General features: G+C 35.5%; 2 protein-coding genes across 2 annotated transcripts; both read right to left on the bottom strand.

Moving 5' to 3' along the window:
• Window positions 1-6,193: 6,193 nt before the first annotated feature.
• On the bottom strand, window positions 6,194-11,111 carry LOC137647022 (uncharacterized). Its single transcript, XM_068380129.1, has 2 exons — window positions 7,825-11,111; window positions 6,194-6,982 (listed from the first exon to the last, which is right to left on the bottom strand). Exons 1-2 carry the CDS (start codon window positions 11,059-11,061, stop codon window positions 6,974-6,976), a joined length of 3,246 nt encoding a protein of 1,081 aa, XP_068236230.1. The 5' UTR covers window positions 11,062-11,111; the 3' UTR covers window positions 6,194-6,973.
• Window positions 11,112-12,037: 926 nt separating this feature from the next.
• On the bottom strand, window positions 12,038-16,887 carry LOC137647021 (uncharacterized). Its single transcript, XM_068380128.1, has 2 exons — window positions 13,273-16,887; window positions 12,038-12,430 (listed from the first exon to the last, which is right to left on the bottom strand). The coding sequence occupies exons 1-2, from the start codon at window positions 16,876-16,878 to the stop codon at window positions 12,422-12,424; spliced, it is 3,615 nt and encodes a 1,204-aa protein (XP_068236229.1). The 5' UTR covers window positions 16,879-16,887; the 3' UTR covers window positions 12,038-12,421.
• Window positions 16,888-18,578: the final 1,691 nt, after the last annotated feature.

The raw sequence follows: 18,578 nt of genomic DNA, 5'->3' as shown, positions 1-18,578 counted from the left end.
AACGTAGAGGGGAGAGGTCCCCTTTTTTGTTTTATTTGTTTGATGTCAGCTACCCCCCAAAATTGGGGGAAGTGCCTTGGTATATGTATGTATGTATGTTAAATGGGGGATATGTTGAGCAAAGGGGGAGGGGCTATAAATAAACTAGCTTGGTTTCCTTAATAAACGCCCTGGAACTGACATCGTCAACATAATCAACCAAAAAGAAGTTTGTGATGCCAGCGTACATTTGATATATACAAAATTAAAAATGGAGTAATTACTTCAAAGTGTCACCTTTTGCGAATTGTATGGACACTTTTGAGTAATTAATAAATTTTTAATATTGTATATATTTTAAATATACGATATATAAAATGCACGCTGGCATCACAAACTTCTGTTATGTGCACTATGTTGACGATGTCAGTTCCAGGTCGTTTAGTGAGGAACCCAACCTAGTTTTTTTAAACCACATCCCCCTTGCCCAACATATCTTACCATTTTTTTGCTCCCTCCCATTTAAAAAAGCTCCTAATTCCTAAACAAGAAGAGGTGAGTGGCAGGATTACATCATTTTGGATAATGGAGAGCGTGCTTTTGTAACCGCAATAATAATAATAATAATAATAATAATAATAATAATAATAATAGTAATAATAATAATAGTTAAATTGAACTATAGAGTTTTGAAAAATTCTTCTGTCATATTTCAAGTAAATCGGAAACAAGAGTTAGTACAGGATGAAAAGAACTGTACCAATAATTTGCGGGCTGTTAAAAAGGCCTTACATTATGTATATAATACGACTAATTATTTGAAAGTATATTCGAGAGTATTCAGCACACAAAATAGGTCTAAGGCTCAACAATTCAGGCAAGAATGTGTCAGAATCAAACACACAAACACATATACACACACATACACACACACACGCACACAAACATACAAACATATATATATATATATATATATATATATATATATATATATATATATATATATATATATATATATATATATATATATATATATATATTTATATATATATATTTATGTATATATATATATATATATATATATATATATATATATATATATATATTTATATTTATATATATATGTATATATATATATATATATATATATATATATATATATATATATATATATATATATATATATATATATATATATATATATATATATATGTATATATATATATATGCATATATATATATATATATATATATATATATATATATATATATATATATATATATATTTACGCATATATATATATATATATATATATATATATATATATATATATATATATATAAATATATATATATTATATATATATATATATATATATATATATATATATATATATTTATATATATAAATATATACATATAGGTATGCGTATGCCATTGTGTAGGTAGGGAGATTATTTAGGTTTCCTGCGACAAAAAAAAAGCAAACTCTATGGTCAGGTAATGAAAAACCAAGTTTTTCTCCTCACTTAATATCATAAACTTTTTTCTGTCTACAGAAAGGGAAAAATCAATACACTTAATTTTCCTGTTGTAGGACTAAATTCAAAACTCAAGAGTTTTACATTGTTTACCGGGATATTTAATCTATTGAATTTCTGGATGCAGAGGACTTCATCCAGAAATTCAATAGATTAAATATCCCGGTAAACAATGTAAAACTCTTGAGTCTTGACGTAGAATCCCTATTTACAAAGGTCCCGATCAACGACGTATTAGGTTTCTTGAGGGAAAAATTAATCCCCTACGAAGATCACTTCCCCCTCGGTATTGAAAAAAAAAATTAAGTTAATTAAACTAAGCGTGTCAAATAACGTTTTCTCTTTCAATGGAAATTTTTACAAACAGAAATTTGGTTGTAGTATGGGCAGCCCGTTACCTCCAATTTTAGCTAACCTCTACATGGAATACTTTGAAACAGAAATTTTAACAACAATTAAACCTACGAACATGGTTTGGCAACGCTATGTTGATGACATTTTCACATGTTGGGATGATAGCTGGGGAGATTTCAATATATTTTTCAATAATTTAAATTCCCTAGTCCCTAGCATAAAATTTAAAACTGAATGGGAAAAAGATGGAAAATTAGCTTTTTTGGACATCCTAATTATAAGGGAATCGACGGGGTATAATTTCACTGTGTATAGAAAACCAAGTTTCTCTATTTCCTACATTCGTTTCTTTAGTTATCACGACATTCCTGTAAAAATTGGAGTAGCTTGCAATCTATTTCTTAGAGGTTTGAGAATCTGTTCCCCAGCCTACCTAAATAAAGAATTTGAAATCATCCGTAAACAACTCGCCCAGCTATTCTACCCGACGTATGTCATAGAAAAGGCCATTAACAAAGCCAACACGATATATTATAAAGATCATGATGTTACTAACCAAAGAGATTTTAAAAATAAGATAAAACTCCCATATATAGAAGGTATTAAAAATATAACAAATCATATCAAAACTGAGAACCCCTTTGTTTTTTCATATCCAAAGACCATAGGAAACGCCCTTATTAATGTTTATCAAAATAAAAGAGAGATAGAATCCGGCGTTTACAAAGTACCATGTAGGGATTGTGAAAAAGTGTACGTTGGGCAAACTGGCCGTTCGCTATCTCAAAGATTATCCGAACACAAAAGATCTGTTAGATATGGGTATGAAAACTCGGGGATTTTCATTCACCTTAGGGATTTCGGGCACCAGATTAACTGGAGTGAGTCGTCTTTGCTTTTTAAGAGTACCTGTCCGTACAGAAGGAAAATCCTGGAATCAGCCATCATAAATCAATCAAACACAATGAACCTATCTGGGGGCCAATGGAAAGCTGACAAAGTGGACAATACTCTTCTCAACCCTATCATTAAGAAGATAATCCACGGAGACCGACCACCAGACATGCATCAGAGGTCAAGACTTCCTCCAAGCGGCTCAACAATAAGAACACGCACCTGGATGTAATTAAATTTGGCTAATCCTTCCAGCAATTATAACAACTATAGAACAATTGAACACACCCTTTTGCTTTCATATATAAACCGTCACTCTCCACTGTAATCCTCACTTGTACATTACATCCTGAAGAGGGTCGATGTTTATTGACCGAAATATAGTGTGATTTATTCATATTTCCTGTGTTTCTTTTATGGGCCTTTTTGAAAAAAACATATATATATATATATATATATATATATATATATATATATATATATATATATATATATATATATATATACATATGTATAGATACATATATATATATATATATATATATATATATATATATATATATATATATATATATATATATATATATATATGTATCTATACATATATATATATATATATATATATATATATATATATATATATATATATATATATATATATGTATATACTTGAATATTTATATATATATATATATATATATATATATATATATATATACATATATATATACTTGAATATATTTATATATATATATATATATATATATATATATATATATATTTATATATTTATATATATACATATAAGTTTATATATATATATATATATATATATATATATATATATATATATATATATATATATTTATATATATACATATATGTTTTATATATATATATATATATATATATATATATATATATATATATATATATATATATATATATATATATATGCATATGCACTTATATGTACATATATATATATATATATATATATATATATATATATATATATATATATATAAATATATATATATATATATATATATATATATATATATATATATATATATATATTTATATACATATATATGTATATATATGCATATATATAATATATATATATATATATATATATATATATATATATATATATATATATATGTGTGTGTGTGTGTGTGTATGTATGTATACATATATACATATATATATATACACACAAGAGCATGCAAAAACATACATACACACACGTATATATATATATATATATATATATATATATATATATATATATATATATATAAATATATATATATATATATATATATATATATATATATATATATATATATATATATATATATATATATATAAAATATACTACTAATAAGTTCTTTATCTTAATTTATGTTAAAAAGTGAAAGAAGAATTATGATTTAAAAAAATATTATTATGTAATTAAGTATACAATGGTATGAATTTCATCTAAGAGAGCTCACCTATTTAAAATCGATTTGAGAGACGCCAATAGGAGGCTATATATAAAAAGTATTAGATTATCTATATATTTATCCATCTATCTATCTATCTATCTATCTATATATATATATATATATATATATATATATATATATATATATATATATATATATATATATATATATATATATATGTACATACATATACCAAAGGCACTTCCCCCAATTTTGGGGGGTAGCCGACATCAACAAAGAAACAAAACAAAAAGGGGACCTCTACTCTCTATGTTCCTTCAGCCTAACCAGGGACTCAACCGAATTCAGCTGGTACTGCTAGGGCCCCACAGCCCAACCTCCCACATTATCCACCACAGATGAAGCTTCATAATGCTGAATCCCCTACTGCTGCTACCTCCGCGGTCATCTAAGGCACCGAAGGAAGCAGCAGGGCCTACCGGAACTGCATCACAATCGCTCGCCATTCATTACTATTTCTAGCACGCTCTCTTGCCTCTCTCACATCTATCCTCCTATCACCCAGAGCTTTCTTCACACCATCCATCCACCCAAACCTTGGCCTTCCTCTTGTACTTCTCCCATCAACTTTTGCATTCATCACCTTCTTTAGCAGACAACCATTTTCCATTCTCTCAACATGGCCAAACCACCTCAACACATTCATATCCACTCTAGCCGCTAACTCATTTCTTACACCCGTTCAATCCCTCACCACTTCGTTCCTAACCCTATCTAGTCGAGATACACCAGCCATACTCCTTAGACACTTCATCTCAAACACATTCAATTTCTGTCTCTCCATCACTTTCATTCCCCACAACTCCGATCCATACATCACAGTTGGTACAATCACTTTCTCATATAGAACTCTCTTTACATTCATGCTCAACCCTCTATTTTTTACTACTCCCTTAACTGCCCCCAACACTTTGCAACCTTCATTCACTCTCTGACGTACATCTGCTTCCACTCCACCATTTGCTGCAACAACAGACCCCAAGTACTTAAACTGATCCACCTCCTCAAGTAACTCTCCATTCAACATGACATTCAACCTTGCACCACCTTCCCTTCTCGTATATCTCATAACCTTACTCTTACCCACATTAACTCTCAACTTCCTTCTCTCACACACAACTTCCAAATTCTGTCACCAGTCGGTCAAGCTTCTCTTCTGTGTCTGCTACCAGTACAGTATCATCCGCAAACAACAACTGATTTACCTCCCATTCATGGTCATTCTCGACTACCAGTTTTAATCTTCGTCCAAGCACTCGAGCATTCACCTCTCTCACTACTCCATCAACATACAAGTTAAACAACCACGGCGACATCACACATCCCTGTCTCAGCCCCACTCTCAATGGAAACCAATCACTCACTTCATTTCCTATTCTAACACATGCTTTACTACCTTTGTAGAAACTTTTCACTGCTTGCAACAACCTTCCACCAACTCCATATAACCTCATCACATTCCACATTGCTTCCCTATCAACTCTATCATATACTTTCTCCAGATCCATAAACGCAACATACACCTCCTTACCATTTGCTAAATATTTCTCGCATATCTGCCTAACTTCAAAAATCTGATTCATACAACCCCTACCTCTTCTAAAACCACCCTGTACTTCCAAGATTGCATTCTCTGTTTTATCCTTAATCCTATTAATCATTACTCTACCATACACTTTTCCAACTACACTCAACAAACTAATACCTTTTGAATTACAACACTCATGCACATCTCCCTTACCCTTATATATATATATATATATATATATATATATATATATATATATATATATATATATATATATATATATATATATATAAATATTGTTACGATGTCCACATCATGAACAACCATAACACATATTTAAAAACAGGTTTAATTATGAGGAGGAGAATTACACACAAAACAACACTTCAAAGCATTTTATTATGCTTAAATAACAAACACTTGCAGATACGACCGGTATCTAAGAGCTCAGGTAATATTCATGGAAAAATAATTAATAAATATAATAAAACAAAACTTAGCTGACATTCAAACAAGCAGTTCTAGAGGTCTCCGAGTGAATAGAGAGTATTCGAAAACAAATTCTTGAGTGAGAGGTTCTTCTTCAGCCACCGATACGAAGATACACCTGGAAATTACAATCCAGGAATGAAGCCACACTCCTGAAATTCCCACATTTAAACAGGCCACACCAACGTAACTCGAGAGGGCCCACGCTGCTTCTCAAACAGCCACAACCATCACATGGGAACGGAAATGATTGCTCCAAACTCAACGGCGAAACACCGGATCCAACACCGTATCTTCCAAAAGTATCAGTGACCTTCCTTGAAGACAGACACCTTCTCACTCCCGACTATAATTCTCGTTGCTGTGACGTGACCTCCGAAGCCTTCGTTCCTGCCAACAAATGGGGAACAAGTAGTTAACTGGCATTTGAACAATTGTCTAGTCAATCTTTCCCGAACTATTCAACAGAATTATTTATTTATATTACACCTCCCCCCTAAAAAGAAAAAATATATATGTAATATATATTTTGCATCCAACAAAATCAGGTCAAAAATATATCAAGTCACATCCTTGATAATGCATCCGGAATGACGTTCTCCTTTCCTTTGATATGTAGGATGTTCAAATCGTAGGGTTGTAAGAATAGACTCCATCTTGTTAATCTCTGATTATTGTTCCTGAAACGATTCAAATATTTTAATGGGTTATGGTCTGTATACACTGTTAATGAAGAGGTGGTACTGGCATATACCTCAAAATGTTGTAAAGCCAGAATTAAACCCAAAGTTTCCTTCTCAATGGTGGAGTATTTCTTCTGAGAATCATTCAGTTTCTTAGAGTAATAAGCAATAGGATGCTCTACCCCAGTGTCGTCTTCCTGCAGTAATACCGCACCAATACCAATGTCACTGGCATCCACTGCTAGTTTGAAAGGAATAGAAAAATCTGGTGCTTTCAGAATAGGGGAAGTAGTCAAAATAGATTTTACTTTATCAAAAGCTTCCTGGCACTGGTTATCCCATTTAAAGTCGACCCTTTTCCTCAACAAATTTGTTAGTGGTGCAACTAAATCTGCAAAATTAGCCACAAACTTCCTATAATACCCGGCAAGACCTAGATATCTCATTACTCCCTTTTTATCTTTAGGGACTGGAAAGTCTAAAATTGCTTTAATATTTGAATCTTTTGGTGCTACTTTGCCATGACCAACTTCGTGCCCCAAATAAACTACTATGGCTTTCCCAAATTCGCATTTATTTAAATTCACTACCAAACCCGCTTCTCTGAGTTTCTGTAAAAATGCAGCAATTCTTTTGACATGCTCTTCCCACGTATCACTAACAATTACCACATCATCTATATACGTAGAGCACCCTTCAAGGTCTTTGGTAATCATATTCATGAGTCTCTGAAAAGTACTACCCGAATTTTTCATTCCAAATGGCATGACATTGCAGGAATATAAACCAGTGGGTGTAACAAAAGCAGATATCTCTTTGGCTCTGTCTGTCAAACCTACCTGCCAGTAACCCTTCAACATGTCAAACTTGCTGATAAATCTGGCCTTTCCTATACGATCAATACAGTCATCCACCCTAGGAATTGGGAATGAATCTGTCCTGGTGACTGCATTTACTTTCCTGTAATCAAAACATAAACGGTATTGACCATCATTTTTTTTGACAAGTACTACAGGGGAACTCCACTGGCTACTACTATGTTCAATTAATTTATGATCGAGCATATATTTTACTTCCCGTTCAACAATCTCTGCCTTTTGCGGATTCAAGTGATATGGGTGTTGCTTAATAGGATTGGAATTGCCAACATCAACATCATGCTGTAATGAGCAGGTCCTGCCCGGAACATCTGAAAATACATCTTTATAATCGTAGAATAAATCGCTCAACTCCTGACCTCGACTTCCATCAAGATGAACCAATTTATTCTTCAAATTCCTCAAAGCCTCTGAATTTGAAATAGGCCAGTCTTCAACCTCAGTCTCAAGTTTAAGTTTCTCTTGATTACTATTATCATCTAACTTTATATTCAACAAGACTGGCTTTGGCGTCCTTGAAAAATATGGCTTTAACATATTAACATGGCACAACCTCTTTTTCCTTCTCCTATCTGGAGTAAGAACAACATAATCCGTATTTCCTACCTTCTTTTCTATTATGTAAGGCCCAGAAAACTTAGCATGTAATGGCTGACCTGCTACTGGAAGAAATACCAAGACCTCATTTCCTGGTTTGTAGTCAACCTTTTTGGCTCCCAAGTCATAGTATTTTTTCATCTTCTGCTGAGCTTCCATTAAGTTATCTCTTGCTATGTCCCAGGTTTTCCTGATTCTTTCCCTGGAATCTGAAACATAGTCCAACAAATTAGAATCTTCAACATTATTAATCCACTGATCTTTAATCAATTTTAAAGGTCCTCTAACCTGATGACAAAATACCAACTCGAAAGGGGAAAACCCTAACGACTCATTGGGGATTTCTCTGGACGCAAACAGAAGGAAGGGCAGACCTTTATCCCAATCGCTTTTGTTCTCCAAACAAAATTTTTTCAACATAGTTTTCAAGGTTTGATGATACCTTTCTACAGCCCCTTGGCTCTGAGGATGGTACGCTGATGAAGTTACCTGCCTGATACCTAGTTCCTGCATTGCCTGTCTGAATACATTGCTTAAGAAGTTTGAACCCTGGTCCGACTGAACCTCTTTAGGCAATCCAAACCGAGTGAAAAATTGTAACATCCCATTTACGACATTCTTAGAACAGACATTCCGCAACGGAATGGCCTCAGGATACCTAGTGGATCTGTCCATGATTGTAAGTATATACTGATTTCCACCTTTTGACTTTGGCAATGGACCAACAATGTCCACTAATACCCTATGGAATGGTTCTTCCATGGCTGGTATGGGTTCAAGGGGAGCTTTAGACAACTTTTGGTTCGGTTTTCCGATCATTTGACACACATGGCATGTCTTACAAAACTCTTTAACATCAGAATGAATCCCAGGCCAGTAAAAGTGTTTAGTTAATTTACAAAAAGTTTTATTGACTCCGAAATGGCCACTAAATGGATTCTGATGGGCTAAATGTAAAATAGAGGGTCTGTAATTTGGAGGAACGACTATTTGATAATTAACTTCCCATTCTTCATCGGCAGCAACCTTAGAGGCTCTAAATTTTCTCATCAATAATCCATTTTCGACATAATACCCGACTGGAATGTTCTCAATTTCCTTATCTGAAAAAGCCTTTGCAGCTATCTCGGCTAGCTCTAGGTCATTTTCTTGATCCTTTATGAATTTCTCTCTAGATACAGCTAAAACCTTACCTTGTTCAGAACAATCACCAAATTTTCCCAGAAAACACTTCGATAAGTCAATCTTAGAATCCCTACTAGCTTCCAATTTCCGCCTTGATCGTGTGATAGCACACATAGGAAAAATACCAGGAAATTCTCCTTCCAAGCTCTCTGTGCTTGCACATGACTGAGGATAACTAAGTAACCGTGGGTTACTTAAAACCCTATTACCACCAATATCATTGGCTAATATCAAATCAACTCCTTCCACAGGAATTTCTTCCACAACGGCAACCCTAACCGGACCCGTCGCATAATCAGACTGCAGAACCACAGTCTCATACGGACAAGAGATTATCTCTTTTGGAAAACTCTTAATCAATACCTTTTCCTTACCCTCATACTCAAAACCTTCAGGCAATGCCCTTTTCAAAATCAATGACTGTAGGGCCCCTGTATCTCTAAGGATAACTAATCCTCTCCTGCCCTTACCACTTTCTGTAGCTACACTACCATAAGACACAAATGACTTATATCTCTCCAAATCAGAGAGCCCAGGGCTTTTCTCACCCTCACTTAATGCATTAATCTCTCTATCAGCACTTACCCTGCTTACCAGAGCAACTGGTTTGTGCTCTCTATTACCGTCCCTTAAGGACCAACAGTCGGCCTTTCTATGGCCCAGTTTACCACAGTTAAAACATTTAATTGGCATCCTCTGCCCACTAGGCAAACTACTACCTTTCAATACTGGAGCTACAACACTTTTATCTAAATCACTTGCGTTTTCAGTTTTACTCTTACCACTTTTCAATTCCTGAAAACCCTCTTTGCTGCTTCTACCCCTAACCAAATTTTTCCCTTCAAAAATTTTGTGCGTCAGCGAGTACTCGTCGGCCACAATGGCAGCTTTCTCTAAGCTCTCAACCTGAAGCTCCTCTAAGTGTACCTTCAAATCCTTAGATAAACAATTCTTAAACTCTTCTAACAATATTAGTTGTTTAAACCCTTTAAAATCACAGATTCCTTTAGATCTCAACCAATCGTCAAGCAATTTAGCTTTTATACGAGCAAAATCTACGTAAGTCTGATCTCCTGTTTTAAAAAGCCTACGAAATTTCAACCTGTAAGCCTCTGGCACTAATTCATATGCTTTGAGAATACACTTTTTCAATTCGTCATAATTACCGCAAATCTCCTCAGACAAGCTAGAAAATACCTCTTGAGCCCTACCTTTCAATGCACATTGTAATAACATAGACCATGAGGTCTTAGGCCAGCCCATTCCTTTCGCTACTTTCTCAAAAGTTATAAAATAATTAGTTACTTCGTTTTCATTAAAAGGGGGAACCATCTTCATATATTTAGCTACATCGAAATCTCCACTACCTTGTCTGTGTCTTACTTTAATTTCCTCTAACTTTAGTTCGTGTTCCATTCTTTCACGCTCAAGTTTCCTCTCTCTCTCCCTTTCTTCCGCTCTTGAACGTTCAGCAACTACTCTTTCACGTTCGGCAACTATGTCTAACTCCTTCAGCTTTATTCTAAGTTTCAAAGCTTCTAGGCTATCACTTTCCTTTACACTTGAAGCTTCCGCCTTCTCCTCTACAATACCTAGGTGTCCTATCAAACCCTTTATCAAATCATCCTTTTTCATATCCATAGTAAAACCTATGTCTAGATAATTAGCAATTAACACAAGTTCCCGTTTACACAGACTTTGAAAAGCTGCAACCCCCGGTAAGGACGACAGAAATTCCTTTACGTCAAAGTCACTTTCTAAATACTCCGTTTCAGACTCAGACATGATTGGTTACAATGGCTATAAAACAATTAAATAACTAAACTCAAACCTACACCAATTAAATAAACTCCTCATTTAAACCTGTTTTGCTTAAATTGAAATTCATTGATCCCGGACATGGCCCCCAAATATGTTACGATGTCCACATCATGAACAACCATAACACATATTTAAAAACAGGTTTAATTATGAGGAGGAGAATTACACACAAAACAACACTTCAAAGCATTTTATTATGCTTAAATAACAAACACTTGCAGATACGACCGGTATCTAAGAGCTCAGGTAATATTCATGGAAAAATAATTAATAAATATAATAAAACCAAACTTAGCTGACATTCAAACAAGCAGTTCTAGAGGTCTCCGAGTGAATAGAGAGTATTCGAAAACAAATTCTTGAGTGAGAGGTTCTTCTTCAGCCACCGATACGAAGATACACCTGGAAATTACAATCCAGGAATGAAGCCACACTCCTGAAATTCCCACATTTAAACAGGCCACACCAACGTAACTCGAGAGGGCCCACGCTGCTTCTCAAACAGCCACAACCATCACATGGGAACGGAAATGATTGCTCCAAACTCAACGGCGAAACACCGAATCCAACACCGTATCTTCCAAAAGTATCAGTGACCTTCCTTGAAGACAGACACCTTCTCACTCCCGACTATAATTCTCGTTGCTGTGACGTGACCTCCGAAGCCTTCGTTCCTGCCAACAAATGGGGAACAAGTAGTTAACTGGCATTTGAACAATTGTCTAGTCAATCTTTCCCGAACTATTCAACAGAATTATTTATTTATATTACACCTCCCCCCTAAAAAGAAAAAATATATATGTAATATATATTTTGCATCCAACAAAATCAGGTCAAAAATATATCAAGTCACATCCTTGATAATGCATCCGGAATGACGTTCTCCTTTCCTTTGATATGTAGGATGTTCAAATCGTAGGGTTGTAAGAATAGACTCCATCTTGTTAATCTCTGATTATTGTTCCTGAAACGATTCAAATATTTTAATGGGTTATGGTCTGTATACACTGTTAATGAAGAGGTGGTACTGGCATATACCTCAAAATGTTGTAAAGCCAGAATTAAACCCAAAGTTTCCTTCTCAATGGTGGAGTATTTCTTCTGAGAATCATTCAGTTTCTTAGAGTAATAAGCAATAGGATGCTCTACCCCAGTGTCGTCTTCCTGCAGTAATACCGCACCAATACCAATGTCACTGGCATCCACTGCTAGTTTGAAAGGAATAGAAAAATCTGGTGCTTTCAGAATAGGGGAAGTAGTCAAAATAGATTTTACTTTATCAAAAGCTTCCTGGCACTGGTTATCCCATTTAAAGTCGACCCTTTTCCCCAACAAATTTGTTAGTGGTGCAACTAAATTTGCAAAATTAGCCACAAACTTCCTATAATACCCGGCAAGACCTAGATATCTCATTACTCCCTTTTTATCTTTAGGGACTGGAAAGTCTAAAATTGCTTTAATATTTGAATCTTTTGGTGCTACTTTGCCATGACCAACTTCGTGCCCCAAATAAACTACTATGGCTTTCCCAAATTCGCATTTATTTAAATTCACTACCAAACCCGCTTCTCTGAGTTTCTGTAAAAATGCAGCAATTCTTTTGACATGCTCTTCCCACGTATCACTAACAATCACCACATCATCTATATACGTAGAGCACCCTTCAAGGTCTTTGGTAATCATATTCATGAGTCTCTGAAAAGTACTACCCGAATTTTTCATTCCAAATGGCATGACATTGCAGGAATATAAACCAGTGGGTGTAACAAAAGCAGATATCTCTTTGGCTCTGTCTGTCAAACCTACCTGCCAGTAACCCTTCAACATGTCAAACTTGCTGATAAATCTGGCCTTTCCTATACGATCAATACAGTCATCCACCCTAGGAATTGGGAATGAATCTGTCCTGGTGACTGCATTTACTTTCCTGTAATCAAAACATAAACGGTATTGACCATCATTTTTTTTGACAAGTACTACAGGGGAACTCCACTGGCTACTACTATGTTCAATTAATTTATGATCGAGCATATATTTTACTTCCCGTTCAACAATCTCTGCCTTTTGCGGATTCAAGTGATATGGGTGTTGCTTAATAGGATTGGAATTGCCAACATCAACATCATGCTGTAATGAGCAGGTCCTGCCCGGAACATCTGAAAATACATCTTTATAATCGTAGAATAAATCGCTCAACTCCTGACCTCGACTTCCATCAAGATGAACCAATTTATTCTTCAAATTCCTCAAAGCCTCTGAATTTGAAATAGGCCAGTCTTCAACCTCAGTCTCAAGTTTAAGTTTCTCTTGATTACTATTATCATCTAACTTTATATTCAACAAGACTGGCTTTGGCGTCCTTGAAAAATATGGCTTTAACATATTAACATGGCACAACCTCTTTTTCCTTCTCCTATCTGGAGTAAGAACAACATAATCCGTATTTCCTACCTTCTTTTCTATTATGTAAGGCCCAGAAAACTTAGCATGTAATGGCTGACCTGCTACTGGAAGAAATACCAAGACCTCATTTCCTGGTTTGTAGTCAACCTTTTTGGCTCCCAAGTCATAGTATTTTTTCATCTTCTGCTGAGCTTCCATTAAGTTATCTCTTGCTATGTCCCAGGTTTTCCTGATTCTTTCCCTGGAATCTGAAACATAGTCCAACAAATTAGAATCTTCAACATTATTAATCCACTGATCTTTAATCAATTTTAAAGGTCCTCTAACCTGATGACAAAATACCAACTCGAAAGGGGAAAACCCTAACGACTCATTGGGGATTTCTCTGGACGCAAACAGAAGGAAGGGCAGACCTTTATCCCAATCGCTTTTGTTCTCCAAACAAAATTTTTTCAACATAGTTTTCAAGGTTTGATGATACCTTTCTACAGCCCCTTGGCTCTGAGGATGGTACGCTGATGAAGTTACCTGCCTGATACCTAGTTCCTGCATTGCCTGTCTGAATACATTGCTTAAGAAGTTTGAACCCTGGTCCGACTGAACCTCTTTAGGCAATCCAAACCGAGTGAAAAATTGTAACATCCCATTTACGACATTCTTAGAACAGACATTCCGCAACGGAATGGCCTCAGGATACCTAGTGGATCTGTCCATGATTGTAAGTATATACTGATTTCCACCTTTTGACTTTGGCAATGGACCAACAATGTCCACTAATACCCTATGGAATGGTTCTTCCATGGCTGGTATGGGTTCAAGGGGAGCTTTAGACAACTTTTGGTTCGGTTTTCCGATCATTTGACACACATGGCATGTCTTACAAAACTCTTTAACATCAGAATGAATCCCAGGCCAGTAAAAGTGTTTAGTTAATTTACAAAAAGTTTTATTGACTCCGAAATGGCCACTAAATGGATTCTGATGGGCTAAATGTAAAATAGAGGGTCTGTAATTTGGAGGAACGACTATTTGATAATTAACTTCCCATTCTTCATCGGCAGCAACCTTAGAGGCTCTAAATTTTCTCATCAATAATCCATTTTCGACATAATACCCGACTGGAATGTTCTCAATTTCCTTATCTGAAAAAGCCTTTGCAGCTATCTCGGCTAGCTCTAGGTCATTTTCTTGATCCTTTATGAATTTCTCTCTAGATACAGCTAAAACCTTACCTTGTTCAGAACAATCACCAAATTTTCCCAGAAAACACTTCGATAAGTCAATCTTAGAATCCCTACTAGCTTCCAATTTCCGCCTTGATCGTGTGATAGCACACATAGGAAAAATACCAGGAAATTCTCCTTCCAAGCTCTCTGTGCTTGCACATGACTGAGGATAACTAAGTAACCGTGGGTTACTTAAAACCCTATTACCACCAATATCATTGGCTAATATCAAATCAACTCCTTCCACAGGAATTTCTTCCACAACGGCAACCCTAACCGGACCCGTCGCATAATCAGACTGCAGAACCACAGTCTCATACGGACAAGAGATTATCTCTTTTGGAAAACTCTTAATCAATACCTTTTCCTTACCCTCATACTCAAAACCTTCAGGCAATGCCCTTTTCAAAATCAATGACTGTAGGGCCCCTGTATCTCTAAGGATAACTAATCCTCTCCTGCCCTTACCACTTTCTGTAGCTACACTACCATAAGACACAAATGACTTATATCTCTCCAAATCAGAGAGCCCAGGGCTTTTCTCACCCTCACTTAATGCATTAATCTCTCTATCAGCACTTACCCTGCTTACCAGAGCAACTGGTTTGTGCTCTCTATTACCGTCCCTTAAGGACCAACAGTCGGCCTTTCTATGGCCCAGTTTACCACAGTTAAAACATTTAATTGGCATCCTCTGCCCACTAGGCAAACTACTACCTTTCAATACTGGAGCTACAACACTTTTATCTAAATCACTTGCGTTTTCAGTTTTACTCTTACCACTTTTCAATTCCTGAAAACCCTCTTTGCTGCTTCTACCCCTAACCAAATTTTTCCCTTCAAAAATTTTGTGCGTCAGCGAGTACTCGTCGGCCACAATGGCAGCTTTCTCTAAGCTCTCAACCTGAAGCTCCTCTAAGTGTACCTTCAAATCCTTAGATAAACAATTCTTAAACTCTTCTAACAATATTAGTTGTTTAAACCCTTTAAAATCACAGATTCCTTTAGATCTCAACCAATCGTCAAGCAATTTAGCTTTTATACGAGCAAAATCTACGTAAGTCTGATCTCCTGTTTTAAAAAGCCTACGAAATTTCAACCTGTAAGCCTCTGGCACTAATTCATATGCTTTGAGAATACACTTTTTCAATTCGTCATAATTACCGCAAATCTCCTCAGACAAGCTAGAAAATACCTCTTGAGCCCTACCTTTCAATGCACATTGTAATAACATAGACCATGAGGTCTTAGGCCAGCCCATTCCTTTCGCTACTTTCTCAAAAGTTATAAAATAATTAGTTACTTCGTTTTCATTAAAAGGGGGAACCATCTTCATATATTTAGCTACATCGAAATCTCCACTACCTTGTCTGTGTCTTACTTTAATTTCCTCTAACTTTAGTTCGTGTTCCATTCTTTCACGCTCAAGTTTCCTCTCTCTCTCCCTTTCTTCCGCTCTTGAACGTTCAGCAACTACTCTTTCACGTTCGGCAACTATGTCTAACTCCTTCAGCTTTATTCTAAGTTTCAAAGCTTCTATGCTATCACTTTCCTTTACACTTGAAGCTTCCGCCTTCTCCTCTACAATACCTAGGTGTCCTATCAAACCCTTTATCAAATCATCCTTTTTCATATCCATAGTAAAACCTATGTCTAGATAATTAGCAATTAACACAAGTTCCCGTTTACACAGACTTTGAAAAGCTGCAACCCCCGGTAAGGACGACAGAAATTCCTTTACGTCAAAGTCACTTTCTAAATACTCCGTTTCAGACTCAGACATGATTGGTTACAATGGCTATAAAACAATTAAATAACTAAACTCAAACCTACACCAATTAAATAAACTCCTCATTTAAACCTGTTTTGCTTAAATTGAAATTCATTGATCCCGGACATGGCCCCCAAATATGTTACGATGTCCACATCATGAACAACCATAACACATATTTAAAAACAGGTTTAATTATGAGGAGGAGAATTACACACAAAACAACACTTCAAAGCATTTTATTATGCTTAAATAACAAACACTTGCAGATACGACCGGTATCTAAGAGCTCAGGTAATATTCATGGAAAAATAATTAATAAATATAATAAAACCAAACTTAGCTGACATTCAAACAAGCAGTTCTAGAGGTCTCCGAGTGAATAGAGAGTATTCGAAAACAAATTCTTGAGTGAGAGGTTCTTCTTCAGCCACCGATACGAAGATACACCTGGAAATTACAATCCAGGAATGAAGCCACACTCCTGAAATTCCCACATTTAAACAGGCCACACCAACGTAACTCGAGAGGGCCCACGCTGCTTCTCAAACAGCCACAACCATCACATGGGAACGGAAATGATTGCTCCAAACTCAACGGCGAAACACCGGATCCAACACCGTATCTTCCAAAAGTATCAGTGACCTTCCTTGAAGACAGACACCTTCTCACTCCCGACTATAATTCTCGTTGCTGTGACGTGACCTCCGAAGCCTTCGTTCCTGCCAACAAATGGGGAACAAGTAGTTAACTGGCATTTGAACAATTGTCTAGTCAATCTTTCCCGAACTATTCAACAGAATTATTTATTTATATTACACCTCCCCCCTAAAAAGAAAAAATATATATGTAATATATATTTTGCATCCAACAAAATCAGGTCAAAAATATATCAAGTCACATCCTTGATAATGCATCCGGAATGACGTTCTCCTTTCCTTTGATATGTAGGATGTTCAAATCGTAGGGTTGTAAGAATAGACTCCATCTTGTTAATCTCTGATTATTGTTCCTGAAACGATTCAAATATTTTAATGGGTTATGGTCTGTATACACTGTTAATGAAGAGGTGGTACTGGCATATACCTCAAAATGTTGTAAAGCCAGAATTAAACCCAAAGTTTCCTTCTCAATGGTGGAGTATTTCTTCTGAGAATCATTCAGTTTCTTAGAGTAATAAGCAATAGGATGCTCTACCCCAGTGTCGTCTTCCTGCAGTAATACCGCACCAATACCAATGTCACTGGCATCCACTGCTAGTTTGAAAGGAATAGAAAAATCTGGTGCTTTCAGAATAGGGGAAGTAGTCAAAATAGATTTTACTTTATCAAAAGCTTCCTGGCACTGGTTATCCCATTTAAAGTCGACCCTTTTCCTCAACAAATTTGTTAGTGGTGCAACTAAATCTGCAAAATTAGCCACAAACTTCCTATAATACCCGGCAAGACCTAGATATCTCATTACTCCCTTTTTATCTTTAGGGACTGGAAAGTCTAAAATTGCTTTAATATTTGAATCTTTTGGTGCTACTTTGCCATGACCAACTTCGTGCCCCAAATAAACTACTATGGCTTTCCCAAATTCGCATTTATTTAAATTCACTACCAAACCCGCTTCTCTGAGTTTCTGTAAAAATGCAGCAATTCTTTTGACATGCTCTTCCCACGTATCACTAACAATTACCACATCATCTATATACGTAGAGCACCCTT

This window comes from Palaemon carinicauda, chromosome 9, assembly GCF_036898095.1.
Source record: "Palaemon carinicauda isolate YSFRI2023 chromosome 9, ASM3689809v2, whole genome shotgun sequence".
Classification (NCBI taxonomy): Eukaryota; Metazoa; Arthropoda; class Malacostraca; order Decapoda; family Palaemonidae; genus Palaemon; species Palaemon carinicauda.
The sequence above is the reverse complement of the archived record's forward strand: the minus strand, read 5'-3'. Positions and strand labels throughout refer to the sequence as shown.